At 38.7% G+C, this 20,748-nt stretch overlaps 2 protein-coding genes across 2 annotated transcripts in view; both read right to left on the bottom strand.

The window, feature by feature from the left end:
- SH2D1B (SH2 domain containing 1B) overlaps nt 1-20,748 on the bottom strand; it is a 75,626-nt gene that overhangs the window by 31,436 nt on the left and 23,442 nt on the right. The window contains exon 2 of the mRNA XM_058018236.1: nt 648-704. The gene's annotated coding sequence lies outside the window, so the exon portion shown is untranslated. The remainder of the gene's footprint in view (nt 1-647; nt 705-20,748) is intronic.
- The window catches only part of LOC131096935 (uncharacterized), an 82,704-nt gene continuing 70,319 nt past the window's right edge, over nt 8,364-20,748 (bottom strand). The window contains exon 20 of the mRNA XM_058045569.1: nt 8,364-8,448. Within this exon, the coding sequence (XP_057901552.1) occupies nt 8,439-8,448 (10 nt within the window). The 3' untranslated portion in view covers nt 8,364-8,438. The remainder of the gene's footprint in view (nt 8,449-20,748) is intronic.

The following is a 20,748-nucleotide window of genomic DNA, read 5'->3' as shown; positions in this document are numbered from 1 at the left end:
AAGCAACTGAAAAATATGTGTACTTTCTGCATAACCAACAGATTCATAGAAAAAATAGCTAAGTTACACTTTGTGTTTATATATGAGGTGTCACTTTTCCAACTTGATAGCCATGTTAAACAATGTTTTCACAGTCTGCTTTTGAATCGTACTTTTTGTAACTAAAACTCATTGGAAGAACTTACGTGTCCAGTGTGAAGGTATGGGACTGATATACTTGTTACAAATATATATTTTTTCCCTATTGGCACTGTCTGAACTTTCATTTGATCATTATTATATTGACTCTAATAACAAAATTAGTATAATTAGTGATTTTTATATATTACTAATGGACAGGGGCAAACTTAACTTGAATTCTTTTCTTCTTAAGCATATTTGGGTGTTTTCTTCAGTGAAAGGGCAAATTTTCAGGATTCTTATACCACAAACTTGTTTATTTATTAGTAGCAGTCATTAGGCTAGTTGAATGATCCTCTTCAATGTATATCTAAACTTTGAGAACAATAGACAGACTGAAAATATTTGATTTTTCATGGAATCTATCATATAAAAATAATATTAGAGTGACACAACATTTAAAAACCAAAACCAAACCTAAAAACCAAACCCCAAACCTGACACAGTAGTTGATTAAAAATATTTACCTTATGTTTTGTCTGAAAACTCTTTCTCCCTCCACTTTTTTAAGGAAGAGAATGATTCTAGAACAAAGGAAAGATTTTGCTATGAGTTGCATGCAAATCAAGAATAAAAGATCTAGAAGTAGACTTCTCTGAATCAAAAAAAAAAAAAAAAAAGACAAAATGAGTTCTTTAAGAGTTCACTGATTAGTAGAGACATGCTAACAGAAAAATTCCATCAAGGAGTATGTGGGCGGAGGCGGTGGTAGGGACATTTGGGTAACTGTGATCATTCGCATAACTGTGATCCAGCTTTCAAGAAACTGGTCCAAAACTGATCATACATATATTACATTTATTTAGAATAATTTTCTGTGTTCTCAACACTAGCTGGATTTCTGTGTAGAAGTCTTTCCTTTGAAATTTATCTTATCAGCATTCAAGACTGAGGATTTAACTACTTAGTTGCATTGCTCTGTTCCGTACATTAACACTCCCCTGTCTGTTAAATAAATATTTATGGCCTTGGAGGAAGGCTCATAACTAACCATGGCTGTATGTAACTAGTTACTTTGATGGTTTCTGAAGAGTAAAGCAGTGCTTGACAGTGACACATCAGTGTTTTTCTCTGGCAAGTTCTGTTACTTTATTTGCAGTAAACAGGTTCTTGACAGCTGAGAATTGCTCTGAATATGATCCAGTTGAGTGCTCAAATGCATCCTTACCTTTAACTACGCAAATATCCCTGCTGAGTTCAATAGGTGCATATGAGACAAAATGTATGCTACTCAGTGCTTTGGTGAATCATGACCAGAATGCACAAAACCTGCAGGATTGTATCACACAGGGCTTATTTTCATTGTCCTTGATACTCATATTGGTATTTACGGGGATATCACTTTTAATGCTAATACAGGCTGGAAAGCATAACGGCTTGGTACAAAAGTAAGCAATTTAAAATTTCAGAGTGAATACTGTGTGTTTGACACTAGGAATCATACCTAGACAGAGTGGGATTTTACAGTTTAGAACAAGAATCCCAGACCGAAAATTACTTTTAAATGCAGAAGGATACTCTTCTTTCCAATTGGAACCTGTTTTGTTCTTCTTTTGGTGATCTTTACAGAACTAGCATAGTTAGAGAACTTTTTTACTTGACAAGAAAAGAAAAGGTGCCATTTGTTTGATAAGAACATCTATTACAGGCCTTACACGGTTATAGAACTCTGACAGAAATAATTTCGCTATTGAGTTAAAAATATAGACTTTTTTTCTACTGGTGCTCACAACTTTAAACCCATAAAGAACTCCATAGTGGATAGGAACCTGCTAAAATAATGACAAAAATAGCCAGTGACTCAAACTGTAAAGGATTTTTGGCTTTTGTCACATGAAAAACACATAGGGCTAAAAGCAAACCTGGACACGGCCATGTTCATGCATCCCCTTTTCCATAGCTGGAACAAGCACATTCCCCACAAACAGCCTATCTCTCGCTCCATGAGATTCAATAAATAGCAAGTCAATCCCCATGGCTACAATGTAGGATGGGCCTTAATCTGAAGTACTTTTTATAGCTCTGCTTAGGAGACAAAAACATAATTACAGCTACTTCACTGATGTGAAATGCTTTCACATGGGCAACAATTTGCAGATCCATTTCTATTGGCACAAGTGGGAGCCAGGATATACTTTTGCATTCAATTGTAGGATAACAACAGCCTTCAGAAATTCAGCGAAATTAAAGGAGATATTTGTTTGGTTCAGGCTGTCCCTCAATTTTCCAATACCTTTTTGATCCTTTACATGCTCTGAGGGCCTCTACTGCTTATACATTACCTTTCATTTTCTCTTCTGGGCTTTCACAGGAGTGCAGTAGAGAAATTTATCTGTTGGGGCAGGCGGGAAGAGGCTGAGCAAGATTTAGGCAGGAAAGACTAGAGGTGAAATTAGAGGAGGGATAAATCAGACTCCTCTTCCCTGCAGCTTTCACAGAGCTACTCCAAACCCTTCAAACAGCCCAGTCTACCTATATATAGAACTTCCGTTCAGCTACAGGTAGCATAACTAAACAATCTGAAATCATCTCCCATTTTATCATCTGTTCAGAGGTTCTGCTGTATGAGGTGCAGCAGGGTGGAACTTTGGTGTTTGTTAGCACCTGGAGTGAGCAGAGAACTATTCTGCATTTCAGTTTCTATCTCTAAAACATGGATGCCAGGTCTTCTCTGTACCATAAGAACATCATGCCTGTCCATGCACTTTCACACCCAGATACTGCAATGAAAACAGATCAAAGATAGACCTTGTTACATGTAAAACTATAGTAATTGGGAGAGTAACCTGCTCCCTTCATGGACTGCAAGCTCTCCTTTTTACTCCATCTGAATAGCAGCTGCTGGCGTGTCCCTGAACCGTCTCCATCAATGTGGAAAACACCGAGGCTCCTCCTGAGCAGCTCAGCTGCACACAGGCAGTGCTCTGAGTCCATACCAAATTGCTCCTTCCTCTCCTTGAATTGGTGAAACGTGGGATGTATTAGTCTTCAACTGACTGTGTCTCACTTGCTCCTACCTCCTCCGCCCCCCCAAATTGTCTTTCTACTTAATATGCATACGAAATTACAGTGAATTGATTTCATCTGAATTTGAAATAATCTCTACATTAACTCTGCTTTCTTAAAATCCTTCATTTTCAACTACACCTTTTATGACCAAGTCTGCAGACTCTGGGTTTTTTCTTTTCTAAAAGAAAGACTGGTATATCTAGCCTTTATCTTTGTAAAAACAGTTGCAAAATGATACATTTATATTCTGAGGATGAGGCACATTTAAACTTCCAGAACTCCTGTGCACCTGTATTCATCCCAATTATGCAAAAAGCCCATGTTCTGAACCAGACATTCAGTTTTGTAATAGAAATCTCTAATTTGCAACACTTCCATAGTTTCACGTGCCAAAACAAGACTTCTTCTTGTCTTTGGAGTCCATTTAATCAGCTTGGCTTTTGGTCTGTCTACCTATGAAGTTGAGTGCAAGAGTGCTTCTTTCAGGTCACAGCTTGTGGTTCTGCTTAGTGAACCTCCAGTTATTTCAAAAAGCCTTAATAACTGGTGAGAATTTTGATCATTTTCATACATATTTTATAGACTGTTGAACTGCTACCCCTTTCCATCTGCTATTTATTTCCTCTAGTTCAGGTGAGCATTGTTATTCCATGCAGGACTAATGCAGTGCGATGGAGGAATCCAAACAACAGAAATAATCAAAGTAAATAGTTTACTTATTACCAGTGGGATGCAGATTCCTTCTCACCATCTGGGAAAATAAATAGTGGCTTTTTTTTCCCTCCTGGATGTTTGTAAGAGAAAATGCACAGTTTTATGGGCCAAAGAAAATGTTAATCAGCCCTTGAAGCCTCAAATATTGGCTGCCTTCAGACACTGCACTTCAGTAATTAAAAACTTAGTTTATCAGCTCAAAAGGAGAAGTAGCATCACAAGCAACTTCTGCTGTGTAACTGCATACTGTATCCCTGCTGCTATGACAGGCCATGTTTTTTTCTGGGAAGCCATTTTAGAGCTGAAGCAAATAAAAGTAGTTTACCTCTATTTGAAATCTTTGTCTCAAATATTTTTAAAATTCCATTTACACCACATTTTTTTTGTTGGTGGTTGTGGTTTTTTCCCCTAACACCAAGAATAAAACACATTCTGATTTAAACATGAGAGTCCAGGAGCTGGGTGGGACTCTTGGTCTAGATCAGGAGCTCCTATACTTCAAGCCCATTCAGCAAAGAGATTTCTATAAGCTTCAAATACTCAACAAGGGTATTGTTTCTAGACCATCAATTCAGTTCTATCATCACATCTAAAATTAAAGTTACAAACTGTTTTCCAAATGTCATGTGTGAGAGTTTTTAATTTATGCTGAATGCTTGACTCTATTTCACCAGCTTGTTTTTCAGAAAAAGAAACAGAAGCAGAACATTCTGCAACACTCCTCATTCATCTACAAAGTAATTTGCAGACATCCTTAATCAAGGAGCATGGAAATTAAAACCAATTAATAGCAAAATAATTGAAAAGTCATTAAAGTGATCTTTATAGCCTTATAAATGAAAGGTAATTATGAAATGAAAGTATGACAACTGTAATTAAATATAATATGATAAAAGTTTATGTTTGTTATTCCATGGTGCTTTCAGACTAATTACTATGCCAAATTTGGGAGACTTGTACTGGTTAAAAAGAGAAAAGGAAATAAATAATGTTTCCCTCATAGAAAATATACCTGTCTTGACTAAAAAAGCAAGAGTTTACTCTAGAACCTCAGTTCTCATGAGTTGGCTGAAGTGCTCTGTGGAAACCCAGGGCACCAGGAATATTTCTCTTCCTGCTCTGGGGTGTCCTGACCCCCAGGGGAGCACTGACTTTGACCCTCATTCACGGAGAAAGTTTCCCAGACTTCAGGATAGACTGGAATCCACAAAAGTGTGCAATAGATCATAGAGAGTAGTGTAGGTGTATCACTTGGTGAAAAATTTAGGTTTTGGGATTTTTAATATGTTGTAGATGGAAGCAAGATGGAGGGCACAGGGTGTCATCCTGGGTTTCTTCTTCATGCTTCTTCTTTCTTCTTCATGGGTTTGGGTGGCATTTTGTAATCAGGCAGAAAAGTCCACATTGCAGCTCTTTGGGGTCAGTTATTGGGTTAAAAGGGAAAATAATCTAGGTGTCAGTTCTTAATTGGACAGTTTAGTCTTAAAAGACTTTGTAACAAGAGATTGTTACCTATTTTGTGCCTTCTAATGAAAAGCTGCTGAACTCACAGTAGTGAGACTGTTTTAGTGATAAGAAATAACAAACACTTGAGTCCAAACATGAACTACTGTCTCAAGTGCCTTCAATCCAGACCCAGAGAAACCAACAATTGGGGCCCCACAGTACTTTGCCTGCTTCTGCTTACATGCCTCTTGTACAAGAATGTGGTGATTGTTCTGGCTATGGGCATTAAAAGAATAAATTGAATTTTATCTGTTCTGCAGAAGTATTAATATGTTCTTTGGTCTGTTCTACATGTAGCCAGCTGCTTCCCACTTAGGTCCTAACCTAAAAAACCACTTTTCACTCATTGTAGTGATTATTACACATAAATTTGTAAAATAACTTACACTGCTTTCCTTAGTTGTGTGTCCTCCCAAGATCCATGAATTAGTCGCCTCTCCACCTCTCACACAGTTCTGTAGGATCTCACTTTTTGGTGAAGAAATCTCTAGCTTTCTATTTATTTTTTTGTCTATTTGTCTAAAATACATGCAGAAAAAGGTAGTTTTCTTGAATCAAAGGTGTGCTGACTGCTGTGGGTATTTGGCTGCTGTAAAATATTTCACAGTTCATGTAGCACAAGTGCTGCCTGGTACTTAGAAGTATCCTTTGCAGCTCCACATTAAACTAAGCACAGCCTTAACTTGCTTTGAAATATTTCACTTTGAAATCTCTAAGCCCTTGAATAGCTTGGAAAAATGCAATAGCTCTCTCATCCTCTGAAGAAGCCAAGAACCAGTCAAAGGACTTTCCCACAAAAATGGTCTGGCTTGGAGTTAGGTTTCTCCAGTGCTTTGACACTTGTTAAAATCTGAGCAGGTTTCATAGTTTCATTATCTCAGTGTAATGTGCACATGCATAAATCCCTCTCTATGGCACCTGGCTCCACAGAAAGGCAGATCACACAAACCTCCTTCAGTGGATGATGGATAGAACAGGACTATGGGTGTTCAGATCTGGTGCCTAATCAAAGCTAGACCATTTCTGGATGTGAGAGGTTTAGTTTATGAAGGTTCATCTAAAAAACTCTTTTTACAGAATAAATTGCATGAATTACAAAATGAACAGGATTTTCCCCCCAACCTGCACACAAACTAGTGATGTTAAGCTAGTTGTTGTAGGACAGCTGTTGAGTTCTCCCCCCCTCCAAGGCTGTGTAGTTGACAACCGCTGTACAATATTAACAGTGCTGCTTCCACAATCTTAACAGTGGTTTTAGGCTTAGAATAGAGGCTGGTTTTAAGTACAGTAATGTTAATAAGCAATTTCACCAGCACATAAATGATTCTTTAAGCTACCATGAAGACCTAGGAATAATTTTGAAACATTAACTGAAGAACTAGAGAAGGAGCAGATCAACACATACAAATCTTTTAAGGTTGATTTCCTGCACAGCCTATGTTAAATATGGCACATCAGCACTACTTGCTTTTATATTCAAGTCTCCATGGGATGCTGCATTTGAAGTCTACTGGAACAGGAAGCTCCTAAACAACGCCCAGATGAAACTAACCCTGTATTCTGAGCACACACAGGCTGAAATGAAAGACATCATCTCTGAACATGATGGGGCAAACAAGTTTGAAGGCAGTCTTCTGAGTGGCAAGTGAAGACTCTCCAGCAAAGAAAAGAGAAAAACCCCCACAACGATCTGGCATGCAGTGAAAGAACGTTAATTTCACAATGATCTTAAAGCCTCAAATCTACAATAGCAGTCATGGACACTGAAAGCCTGTGCTCATCCACAGGCTGAGACCCAGTGAGACCATGAACAATTCCCAAGTTTCCTTACAGTCCTATACAACACTCCTGTTTTGGCATGGAGGCGTGCTCTAGGCATGGGCTTGGAGCAAGTAGGAGACCTAATATCCATCCTGTGCTACTAGAAATCCTGGTGGTAGCAAGGTGGTGGACAAATCATGTATTTCACACATCAGTTCACTCAAAGTGACTTCTCGTTTATCAAAGTTTCTAAAGTTTACAACTTGGAATGAAATCCTATATTCATTGCCACACTCACGCCATGCAATCAGCAAACAGTGATGGCATATATATGGATTTTGGTTTAGAGCTTGCCGAGGTGTCAGTTTCTGCCAATGTCTTCCCTCTTTACTAATACTCAACCTTAACAAAGTGATCTGAAGCAAAAAGGATTTCTAAAGAAAAGGTGTGTACATATGCTGTTTAGACACATTTATTTTTTTTAATCATTCCTGTCACAGGTGTGTATTTTCAACTCCTTTCTAATCTGTAGACCTGGTTATAACAATGAAATATTTTCATCTGTCCTTCCCTTTTCTCCCTAAATTGGGGCTCTGCTTGTAGCTGGGACTGATATTTTGGCCTAATTTTAAGAAAATGTGCAAAAAGTTACCAGGACTGGATTCAATCTTAAAATTGTGCCACTTTCTGTCAGGAGTAAAAGACATCGCAAGCTTCTTCTGGGACATCAGATGCAATTTCTTGTCTGCATTGCAGTTGTGTCAACTTGTGCATCTGGCATAGTCAAACTCATGGGTAATTGTTTTGCTTCATTCATATATGCCCTAAGTGGGGTGGAAAAAACCCAACCACCTCATCCAAAGCCTTAATTCACCTTAAAAAGGCACTCTATTAAGAAATTGTTTTATACAGTTTATTCATACTGCCACAGTGGAATAAGGATGTAGGAGATCCACAGTTACATCTGACTTTTCAAAAGTAAAATGTCACAAATTAACTAAATTTTGGAAAATCTGTATTGGTACAGATGTGATTTACAAATGTAGGTTCACTGGCTTGGTGTTAGATACCTGTGAAGCTTTCTACAGTTTGCATCTGAAAGGAACATTGTATGGGCTCAACCCTTTTCTCTGTTAGGGAGTGAGTAAACCACCTCTGCTGGAGAACTGGAGACAGGAAAAACTCGCCAGAGAGAACACGGGAACTGGAACCAGAACTCTATTTCTGCATTGTCTCCTTGAGTGCAAGTCGTTCCTCTCTTCCCTGCCTTAGTTTCCTCTGTGGAGTGAGAAGCAGAAGTGACAGCTAAGTAAATACTTTGCACTTCATGAATGGAGAGGCATCAAATTAAAAAGCCAAAACCGCAGCAATTACCAGAGCATTCTGCTGCAAGGAGTATCTGAAGGAACAGGGACACCAGGCAGCAGCAGCACGTCACTGCCTCCTCATTCCTGACACATTGAAAAGCAAAGGTAGGCACTCAGATGATCATATTCCTTGAGAGCGTTTTCAAATTGCAGAGCTCTCATAAATACTTCTTTTCATTTAGCTAAAAAAAGAAATATCATCGAGCTACTGAAAGAAACAATTCATGAAAAATGTCATGCAAGATGATACCCAGATCAAAAAGTCTCCAGTGAAATGAATATCTCCCCAAGTCTTAACTAGACACACTTGAATGACAGCCATTATGCACAAGACCAGGGGCTGAATACTCTCATAGTCTTGTCACGTTCCCAGTGCTTTTTATCTTACAGGTTTTTTTCCTCATACTTTCAAGCAGTTCAAAATCATTTATTTGGCATTTTTTATTGTAACAGCTGCTTATTCCTGGTGTTATCTAATAGGATTAGGGGGATGCAGAAGGCGGGGATGTGCTGGCTCTGTAATACTTTGGGAGATGTTTCCTTTGTAACATTTTAAAGTTTTGTTTCATTTTGTGCCAATTTACAATGGAATGATTTTCCCCTCTCCCCTCCTTCCCCACTTCCTCCTCTGTTTGAAGAGTGGTGTGTCACCTTGAAAAACAGCATGTGGAATCAAGATGAGAGAGGTGGGAGAGAAAAGCCTTCAGCAGACAGCAGCAGATCTGTAGTCCTGTGAGAATCAAAACTGTAATTTTGAAAAGCACAGGATTAACTATAATCTGAGATTTCAGGAGAGAAGTAATGAAACTGCATGCTCTTCTACATTCTTGTTAAAAGTAGTTTTCTCCTTAGAAAGAGAGCGACATAAAATATCGCATAAAATAGGTAGGATTTATCATTGCATCTCAGAAGCAATTTCAAAAGGAACCTGATACATTTGCTAGAATTCTGCCGTTTATATAGATACTTCCCTTTTTTTTCTATAAATAAGTATTTTCTAACAAGTGGAGTGGTGAGTGCCCAGTAGTTAATTAGAAGTATACAGCACAGAGGCCACGGATGTGTCTCCACAGCCTTCTATAGAAATTAAGATATATTACCTAAAAATCTGATTTCAGCCTTGCTGATTTTCCTGTCTCTGAATGCAACATGAACAATGGCAGATATAAGATATTGTTCTAGGTAAGGACTAATAATGCTGTAATGGACACCTCTGGAAGCCTTTGTCCCTTCCATGAGCAGAGCATTTGGCAAGGAAGAAGGATCAGGGAGTGGAATATTTAAAGAAACAAAAAGGCAAGAGCAGTTAGAATGCCTTCACAAGAGGCATTGCTTACTTTAATTTTGTCTCAGCTGCTTTCAGATGCAAGGCAGAGTACATTAAGTGAGGAGAGTGGCCAGGCTGCAGTTGGCTTTCACCCTGACTAGCAACTTAAACAGCCTTGGCCTCCCATGCATGAGTCTCTCTTGTCACATCTAACTGCTCACACATGACACAAGTCAGGGCTAGCAGGAAGCAACCTTATTCCCATGCTGCAGACACATGCCAAGAGCTCTAAAGGAAATAAAACGAGATCTCTAGGGCTTGGTAAGAGGAGTTACAGATCCAGGTTGTGGTCAAGGAGGCTTAACTCTTTACTCTCTAAGTCACTCACTGTTAATTCACACATGGATTGTAAGAGAAAAAAAAGCACCCCAGCTCTCAGTTATATGAGTTGCTTTACATTTAAGCTTTAAATTTATCCTTAGACTTTCCTGAATCCTGTCTCTTTCCCCCTTCTTTCCTACCCTGCTCTCTCTGCCATTTCACCTTTCCTACCAAATCTGCATTCTGCTGGATTTTAACTCCTACTTTTCCCTGTGATTTTGATCTGCACATGGGGAAAGTTAATGTTCAAAACCAGCAACTAGTAATATGTTAAAGCTGCTAAAATGAGCTTGAATTGTGCAAGTAGACAGGTAAGAAATCTGCCTTGTATCTGTTTACTCCTTCCACAGCAGATTGGTCAGTTTGCTATAGGTAGGAAGATGTTCAGCATAATTCTAAAGCCCAGATTTCCATCCATCCTCCTCCACTAATCTTCATGAGCATCTGGCTTGAAGGAGCCATTATATCCCAAATTCATCTCGCTCAACCTCTCTATTATGCCCTTTCATTAACATCTGTGATGTGACTGAAGCATTCAGGGTTTCTTTTGTAACCTGTACCATACCTAGCTACAGACATTGATGATAAATGAAGCACCAGGTTCTATGTGAAACATTATTACACAATACATCAGTTTTATGCCAGAGTTACTGATGTTTTCATGGTCTCTCTATTCAGAAAAATGGGCCTGTACTCACAGGGGCTTCATAATTTGAATAGCAAGCATCTTTTAGATTGACAAAGTAATTTATAAAACGTGCATTGTGACTCAAGGCTAGTTATGTAAATCAGTTTTCCTGAAGTGAGAGTTGCTGTTGCTTCCCGTTGATGAGTGTGGTCTGCAAGATCTCTGGAGAAACTCCTAATCCTTACCAGTATCCTGAAAATAACATTATGCTAATGAAGGCCATTTTTCCCTTGTAATCCTACCCAATTAAATTTGAGCAATGGCTTTTTGCATATGGACATATGTAACTTGATTTCCTCAGCAATTACTTTTGCATGCTATAATCAGTGTAAGATCCCACAACTTCCAAGGCACAACACCTGCAACAGCTGCTCTGAGTCATGACAAAATGCGTGTTTCCTACTTTGTCCCAATGTAATCTGAAAAATAAAGGTTGAGATAAAGCAAAGAGTCTTCAACAAAGTATTTCTGAACCCTCTTGAGAAACCCGAGTTCAGCTGATAGACCCTTTGTTAAGCTGAAGAATATAAGTCAAATAAAACTGAGTAACTGCTGATTTTTTTTTCTACCCCCTAAAATATGTTTTTAAATAGCTCTTAAATGTATCTCCCAGGTGTAAATCAAGGAAAATTTGATTTAATGCACAGAGATGACCAGTTGCCAGCAATGCCAGATTTGATTAATTACCTCAAACTCATCATTGCTCCAATTCTTCCTACAGGTTCCTTCTTTTTTTGCTGTATTTGTCACATTTCCTGTCCCGTTGCTTTGCCAAAATCCTGATAATCTGAACCAAGAGACACCCCAGCAATGTTACGGCAGGACATGGTATTGTGCTCTCACTTGCTGGCCTTGTTACCCAAGTGCAAAGCAAGTACACTATTAAAGTTTGGTCTTAAAACTTCAGTGTGACAAAGCTGCTCTGCAGTGTTTCTTTAATCTGAAAACAGGCAAACTGGAAGACAGTCCTAGCAGTTTATCATTATAAACCACACAACCCTAAACTGGTAACAATGCATTGTCTCAAGTTTCTCTGTGGCTCAGGTTTCTTCTGTTATTCTGATATTTGACTAAGATGTGAAACAGTATTTCAAGACAGTGTTAGAAAAATGGTTGAAAAGTTCTAAATTCATCTCAAATCCTAAAATATCCAAGTGGGAATGTATTCTATTGACTGCTGATGCTGGAAATAAGGGAATAAATTCCCTTTTCGTGTGAGGCTAAGCAGAATGGATCTGAATCACCTTTTCCTTCCTGCCACTGAAGCAGTGAGGGTCTTACCTCAAGGAACTACAAAACTCAACTCGCTTCCCTCTGAGCCTGTTGCAGTCTCTGGTTTATTCATGGGAGGCAGGAATTTTCCATATTTTAAGATTTTACTGTGTTCCCATGAAACACTCTGTTTTGATCTCCTTTTATATTCAAAAGGAAGAAAGATGAGCTTTCAAAAGGCTTACTTTATCAGAAGATATTATCTAAGAAAAGCAGCTGTAAGATTTAAATAACTTCAAGTGGCCATTTAGAGATCTGCAAAGAATTCAGTCTTTTCACATTATTTAACTACTGTAGGACGCATTTAAACAGTCATGAGAGACTAGAAAATGTATTTCTAAATTAATGAGAAAGTTATTAGGAAAATATCTAGTAGGTTGATGGAGATAACCTACTAGATATTTTTTTGTGCTTCAGGTTGAGCTAATTAGCACTTTCTAATGCAACACTATTTCACAGCATTTGCATTCTAAGTGCTGGAAAGGGAACAACAGCTCAGATGAACAGATTTGGAAATGAGTGTATTGAAACTTTAGGAAATGTTTAAACATGAGGGGAATAAGAGGTATCATTTATAGGCTAGGTAGCTATGCTGCTGAAGAAGACAAAGGTAAGTTAAAGTTACTTCAGCTTAGTGCTTTCCTAAAAGAAGATCACTTGAAAATGGATTAATAGATATTGCCTATGATCTGCACGAGGCCCAAATCTTTATTTAGTATCAGGCCAGAAGACAAAGAACTTACCTGTTATCACTTCATTTTTAGTTCTACCTACTATGTATCTGACACTCTGCAACGATAGATAAATAAAGTTCCTCCTCTAGGATCCTTTCTGCACTCAAAGAAAGGAGCCTACTGGGCAGAAAAGGCAATAAATTGTAACAATGACAATATCTTACATAAATATTCTAGCAGTTATGCCTGTAAACTGCTGAATTATTCTGGGAGCCTGACAGTGAGAACATTTACACATATACATGTAAGCATATATCCAAAGATACATTAGTCCAGAACACTAAGTACAAAGTAGTTACATGGGTAGTTTGTGCAATATTTGGAATATACAAAAGATTTGTCCTTTATTCCTATTTTCATGTTTTGTAGTAATTTTTGATGAGCGATGTAATACTGATAGTTACATCTAATTTTTGAGACAGCATTAGTCTTTCTGGCATCCCAGGAACTTTAACATCTTTGCCTAAAATATACACATAATAACTTAATTACAAGAAAATCTAACTCCAGTCTTTTAATATGTACATTTACCAATGCAACTATAAAGTAATGCATGAAATACCTGCAGATTTCCTTAATGTTCTTTTCAGCTTTGAGGGAAATAATCTGCCAGATGACATTTACAGCCACCAAAAGATTCTTTATTATATATGAATATGAAGAAGACTGAGTACCAAGAGTGAAAAATAAATGACCCTGAACTAAAAAAAAATTATTATTGTCTCCTCCTATTCTTCCTGCAGCTTGTCAGAAAAGTTAAAGGCACAGTCCATTTTCTTTGAAAAACACTGGCTTAGCACAGCATGCAAGTAGCATAAGCCTTGCTTGTTTTTTTTCTTGAGAGCTTTAACATTGAATTTTCTGTAGCAACTTGCAAGCCAGTCTCAGAGCCAACATAGTATTTCAGCTGCCTGGAATAAAAGCAAATGCCAAGTCTTATGAATGTAAAGGGACTTTATTTCAAAAGTTGATTAGAAGTTCCTTAGAAGTTTTTTGTATATTTAATGGGGTTTATTCTTTGGCCTGAAGAAAAAATAAATTGTCTTTCCCTGTAAGTGCTTTAATGCAAATTATCTTAACAAGCCACCAATAATTCTTCTTTCCAATAAAAATAATGAAATCCTAAGATGAGCACCTCAAGCAAATATTGTTTGCATGCTGTACTGACCACCCAGCTGATCCAATGGGCACTTCTCACAGCAGTATATTTTTTAGACTTACCATTCATGTCAAGTACTAGTTGGCTGCTGGCTTTCAGTATGCCTTCATTCATTAACACTGTAGATTAGATGCTGGGTTTTTTCATTGGACTTTAAACAATATTTACTGACCTCTATGAAAGCGTCGGTGCTCTTAGGGACAGCTAAAATCCCAAGAAAGTTGCTCAGTGGTCATGGACCAACCCCAAACTTACTCTCAGATTGTGTGGTACTTAGTTACCAGATGTAGCTAAACCATGACAATATTGGTGTGCAGGAATTACTGAACACCACCAATCACCGCTTTTCCCTCCCCCTTCTGCTAAGATAATGTGTTGGTTTTCACTAGCACCAGAAATGGCTACCAGCTCGGGTAATTCCTGTTAGTTTTATATCAGCCAGCATTTGTAAAAGCAGTCAAGAATCTGCATATTTAGCTGACCTGTGGAGTCTTGCCACAGACTTTACTCCATGTGACTGTTTTTCAAGCAGGTTTGCTCTTGGATGGCCTCAGCCTCTTGACCAGAAGCCGTGACAGCCTCCACATAGTGCACAGCATCCAGCAGGAAAACAGCTAACAGACCAAGAGACAGTTCCTATGGACCTCTAGGTAAAACAGCCTTGTGTTGCTGGCATGAACAAACTGCTGGAAAGAAAGATCTGCATTTCACTGCACTGTGTTTTGTGTGTGTAAAACAGTGGAGGAGGTAGCCCAGATGCCCCATCCCTGTAAGTGCCCGCAGCCAGGTGGGATGAGGCTCTGAGCAATCTGGTCCAGTTGAAGATGTCCCTGATTACTGCAAGGGGGTTGGATTAGCTGACCTTTAAACACAATTCTTTCCAACCCAAATGACTCTATAATTCTACAATTCAGGACAGGAAGATTTAAAAAAAAATCCAGGTGCCACAAAAATGTAAGTAAATATGAAGAAAATATTAACGTTGCTTTTCAGTCCAAGAAAGCTTCCCCAGAACATTAATAACTTTTAGTCCATAACACACAAAAACTTTGAAGTAAAATTATTTTGCACCAAAATTGAAAATGTAGGCAAGAATATTGAAATGGGACTTTTCCTTTTGGAGACAGATGATCATCAAAACCAAATATTTTTCACAATCCTTTTCAATATATGGCATTCTCCAATTTGCAGTAGTTTTGCCAGAAGTGAGAAAAAAAACAAACCCCAAACCCATAGACATACCTGTCTGGCTTCTAAGCTAATTTTTGTTTTAAGGAAGGTTTTTAAGCTACTTGTGTGTTGAAGTAGCTTCCAAAAACTAGATGTTCAAAAAAGTAAGGATTTGTGCATACTGAGTAGCAGTCCAGGTTTTCAATTATTCTTTGAACAGCCTTGCATGAAGAGGAATAAAAGAAAACACAGGAGGAAACTGGTTTCACTTATATTCCCAGTCCTTCAAGACAGCTATTTCTTGCAAAGCAAAAAGGGAGCAGAGTAGATAAACCATTTCCTTCTGTCACAGAAATTCCAAACTTTGTCACTACTTGAGGAATGGATTTGTGCAAACCCTAGGATTTAGGTGGGCTTTTAGTATTCATGGGATTTGTATGCATCCCCCATCCCATTTGTATGTATCTGTGGGCTAGCAGCAAGCCCAAGGGTTTCCCAAATGCAGCAGCATTTCAGGTTCACTTAGCAATAAAAGCAAGTTTGCTCTTTGTGCTCCCTCTTACAGCAGCACAGTAACGAGGCAAGTGCTAGAGCCAAGAAGAGCAGAGCTGGAATGGAGCAACAAAGAACATACAGAACTATTTTAAGAATATTTAAGTCCTGTGTTACCAGTACTGACCAAATTATGAGCTATCATAATGGCTGAGTTCTTCTTAATATATACTACCTACCCTGAATTCAATATTTAGTATTTTCCATCCCACCATTCCTGAATTCAAAACAGCTCACTGCGGGGGCAAATTGTTTGCTCTGCTGTACCCTCCTCTAGCCATTTGGGGTAACCTGTCACCAGACCTCCTAGAGCCTGCTCTCTTTACCACAAGCCAGTTTACTCCTTCATTACAAACATTGAAAATAAAAGTGTGGGTGAAGCAGGATTTGCTTATTCTCAGAATCCAAGTAGTGAAGGACTTGTGATTTGGATCCATTTTTTAGCCTAGAATTGCCATTATAACCCTCCTCTGTATAGTTGTCGCTGGTATTTGCTCCAGCAGTTAGTTTATGAACCCACCAAGCAACATCCAACATCTTTTGTGTAGCTGCTGCTAAATGAGTTTGATCTGGATTTACTTAAATCTCTTTTTTCCTGACCTTCAGAAGGGAGCTGATTTCTCACTATCTTCCTTGACCTAAATTACTCAGGAATTAAAAGGAGAAACACTAAGGTCCAGGACACCGGCTCAGAGATATTAATATGGAGCCTGGAACCCTGCTGCCAAGACCCTCCCAAGGAAATTAATTTTCCAGGACACCATGTCTTCAGCCACACACTGCTTTCACTATCAAAAGGACAGCTCACCTACTACTACAAGAAGTCTGCACAGTATAGTCATCTACCCTTTGATTTGTGCATGAAAATTAAATATAGGCTTTAGCTTCACTTACTTCTTATGTAGCTGAAATAGGGGATGGGAGTAGGGGACGGAATTAAGATCTAAAGAGGGTTTAGTGAATTGTACTGGATTGAATTGCAAAGGTTCAAGTGGGCTTATCAGTCAGTCAGGCAAGGGACCTGAGGAAAGGATAATTCACTGTGCAGCAGTGGTGCTAACAAGGGCTGCCTATCATGAAAGGTCAGTAACCTTGTGTCATACCTTTGTCATTCATCTTCTAAACCACTGTCTAATTCCTCTAATTTGCCTAGTTGTGTTCAGCAATCCCTTTGTGCTTTCTGAGATAGTTCTTGCCCACAGAGAGCCCCAGAGTTTTTCTCTGGGAACTAAATGCTGCACACGTTACTTAATGTCCCCTTATAAAGGCATTTTCCATTAGGGAGGCCTCAGGCTTGTTGAGATTTATTAGCATGCAGAGGTGGGCAGCATCTTGAGCAGTGGAGAGGCAGCAGACACCAGTTGACTGAAGTCCTCAGCAAGTCACTTCACATCTCATAGGTACTAACCACCTACTCTACCTGCTTGCTGCAGTAAGGGATGGAAATGTTCCAGCCCATGAGGATCAGGATTCAACCTATCTAAAGCATCAACAGAAAATTTTCCCTTTCTTCCTCCACTCACCTTCCTTTCCTTATGAATTCATCACATTTCTCCCTTCCTACATCTCTTCATGTCTCATTTCAACAGTGATAAAAAACCTTTATTGCCTTTTGCTTTAGGATCTTCTTTTTCAATAAAAGTGTGCCCTTTCATTCACATGTCTTCAGTTCTATTATTTGTATGGCTATATCTCTTTTGTTGTCCTAATTACTGCTCCTTGCCACATAATTTTCCACTTCCCTTACATATATGCATTACTTTCGTTTCATAGCTTTCTGTCTCTGCAGTCTTTGTTCCATTTAGTGTTCTCATTTTCTTCTGTAGACCCACACAAAGTTGTTTTGATAATAAGCTCAGAAGAACATGTTACACTGTGGTGACACATTAGTCTGACTAGTCATAGCTACAATACACTTTGTCCTTTGAAGGAGTCCAAGGTTTCAAATAGTTTTGATCCCAAAGGGAACAAAAAGTCAGCCATTTAAAATGACTTTCTGAAAACTACGTACTATATATCCACAATTTTTAAGGGAAGAAATATATGGTGACCTGGTTTGAATCAGGAGATTCAAGAAGGTACTCAAGAAATACTTGCTCAAGCAAGTACAAAATGAAACATCATAACAATTTTAATGAAAATTTTAGATCTCATTTAAGGTGACATTTTGGAGGAAAACTCATACAGTGAATGTTACCACCTCCAATCGTGAGCTTTCTAGATGAGCTACTCAAACAGAAAAAGGTGCATATGGCCATTTTTATAGTCATTGGGTAAATTTAAATTGGCTAATTGTTGAAAGCGAAGGGAGACGACCATCTTTGTTGATCAGCATCAAACTCCAGATTTATTGATCCAAAAGGCATGTTTTTATAACCGTGTTAATTAAGATCATACATATTGAAAAACTCGAGCTCACAATAGGCTACAGAGCAAACTCTAACCCCTCCCTTTGTTTTCAATACCTGTGGTTTGTTTATTGAAACCAAGATTTGTGTTCTCACCCTGATATGAAGGGTTCTCAAAACCTCCATGTCTGTTCCCAAAGCAGCCAAGGACAGAATGTTTACCTGTTATGAGAAGACTGTCTGAGAATCCTGCTGTTTATAAAAATGTGCCTGAGAACCTAGTTATTTACAGAAACAGGCTTGGGAACTGCTGCTTTACAGCTGCCTTTTACTTTTCCATCAGCTGTATATTTTCATGGCCTCTTTCTTTAAGCCATGTCTGAGCAAAATTCTCCAACAGCTAATGCCGAGTTTGACGCCACAAGAGAATGGCTTTATCTCAGGTACACACATCTGTGAAGGTCATTGATGCTAGACATGAGATGCAAATGGCACCACAGACTCACCTCCGGCAGAGCCCTGCTGTGTCGCCTGCACACCCGTGCTTCCACGTGCCCTGGGCTGGGCTCACCAGGGCTGTGCCACCTCAGGCCCCATGGGAAGGCCAAGCTGTCCCCACAGAGCGCACACAAGGCAAAATCAGGGCTGTGTCCCCACAGTGGCTCAGGAGGAGGTGGCAGTGTTGAATGCTCAGTGGTTTATATGGGCTAAGTAAGGTGCCAGTGCTGATGCAAGCCCTGGGCAGGCACTGGGGACCTGCCTCCCACGCTGCCAGTGATCAGCCATTAGATCAGTTATGAACTCCAGATGCAGGATTTCATCTCTGACTTGCCTCCTTGGGCACCCACTGTTCTGCCTCCTACCTTTGTGCCTGAATAGAGAGTGCAGCAAGTCTTCCACAAACTTAATGTGTTCATGTGCAACTGGGAATAGGGCTTTTTTTGAGATAGGGCTTTTTTTATCTAGACGTCTTTGGCTCTAGATACAAAGGAAAATATCCACCCAAGCGTTAGAATTACTATTAAAAAAATAAGCAACATCAAAACCTAGACAATACATAAGGTCTCACTATCCTACTTGTTCCCCAAACTTCCCAGGAGTAGATTACAACAAAAGAAAAGTAATTCCTAAAAAAAGTTTAAGTTTTAAGACAAAATTTTAAGTTTTGCAAGCCATTGGAATGGAACAAATTACAAATACACAGCTAGAACCCTTTTGTATTTCTGTTTAGCCTTACTTTGTTGGAGTGTTAAATCTTACAGGCAAAATCTTTCCTTGTAGTTTAAGACCAAACCCTTGAATTTTACAGAAGAGAAGTGTCATGAAGTAGATTATTTCACTGCTGTTCCTGAAACATCATCTTTGCTGCAAGATCTGCCTGAGCTTCAAACCTGAAGAAAGAGATACACCATAAAAAAGCCTACAAAAAATGTGCCTTTTTATTTTACTTACACACATGTTTTAGGATAATGAAACAGTTTTAAAAATTGAACTATATTATTCATTTTTTTCTAGTCAATATGCAAAGATTCAAGAGCTGCACTATTCATTGTAAAAAAATTATAGATCACAAAATCTTCTATCCAATCTGGAGATCAGTTTCTGGTCTTACACATATTTTGTTGTCAAATATTAAATTCTTTTAGCTGTGGAAATTGCCACCAATTGTCCATGTGGTTTTCTTAACTAGAAAAATCAGTTACTAACACCAAATTATTTAGTGCAGAAAAAAGAAGCAACAAAGTCTTCTTTCAGTTCACGTGCTGAGTGAACAAGAATCTACAATGAAGTCTTACAATAAAATAAGAAAGTGGCCTAAATTAAGCATAGAGAAAATGATGCTTTTTTCCGGGCAGGTTTTGCCTGATAACTGCGACAAACTTAGAAAGTTTTCAGACTGGTGTATCTCCACACTTCTCCACTCTTGTATGAAAAACAGAGGGTATGTGATAGTCAAAACCAGGTATAAATAAATAATTATATAAGAGCTGTTCCATCGTAAGTTATTCAGTATTTTTGAACATATTTCCCTTCACAATGAAAACAAAAGAGCTAGTACTTTCCTCAGCTTGAAGCATTTTCATGCTAGATGAAGGTATTTAGGCCCTAGTCCCTCACTGATGCATGACTGCTGGGCACATTACATGAGAGGAGTCTCCTTTTCCCCTGTGCCCTGATCCCAAAGACCTTGCTGTCCCTCTGCAGCTGTCACCTCTGTCCTTTGTTGTTTTCTACTACACACAGTTACCAGGCCTATGGTACTTATGTGTACTAGAGGGTTTTGGAGAGGATAGTGGAGATTATTGGCACTCAAAAAACTGCCATAAAAACATTGGGATAGTATTCTTGTCCAAACTTTTAGAACCTGGTGCGCCACAAACAACAATTTCTGCTGCCTATTCTGTAGGGAAGCTCTGCTTGGGTGTCCTGTGCTCCCTCTCCCGGATTGCCTTAGGCACTACTGTTTGCAAACAAGCATTAGCTGGCATTTTCTTGTTCAGAAAGAGACCACCAAATGCTCTCCGTGGCAATGAAAGAAATAATTTGCTATGACACATCTCAAGCCTGTATTCAAAGTGTCACATTTAAATATGTGTAAGGTGCCAGAAGTGTCATTTGGTATAAGCCTATGATGCATAA

The sequence above is a fragment of the Melospiza georgiana genome, chromosome 2 (assembly GCF_028018845.1).
Source record: "Melospiza georgiana isolate bMelGeo1 chromosome 2, bMelGeo1.pri, whole genome shotgun sequence".
Taxonomy (NCBI): Eukaryota; Metazoa; Chordata; class Aves; order Passeriformes; family Passerellidae; genus Melospiza; species Melospiza georgiana.
The sequence above is the reverse complement of the archived record's forward strand: the minus strand, read 5'-3'. Positions and strand labels throughout refer to the sequence as shown.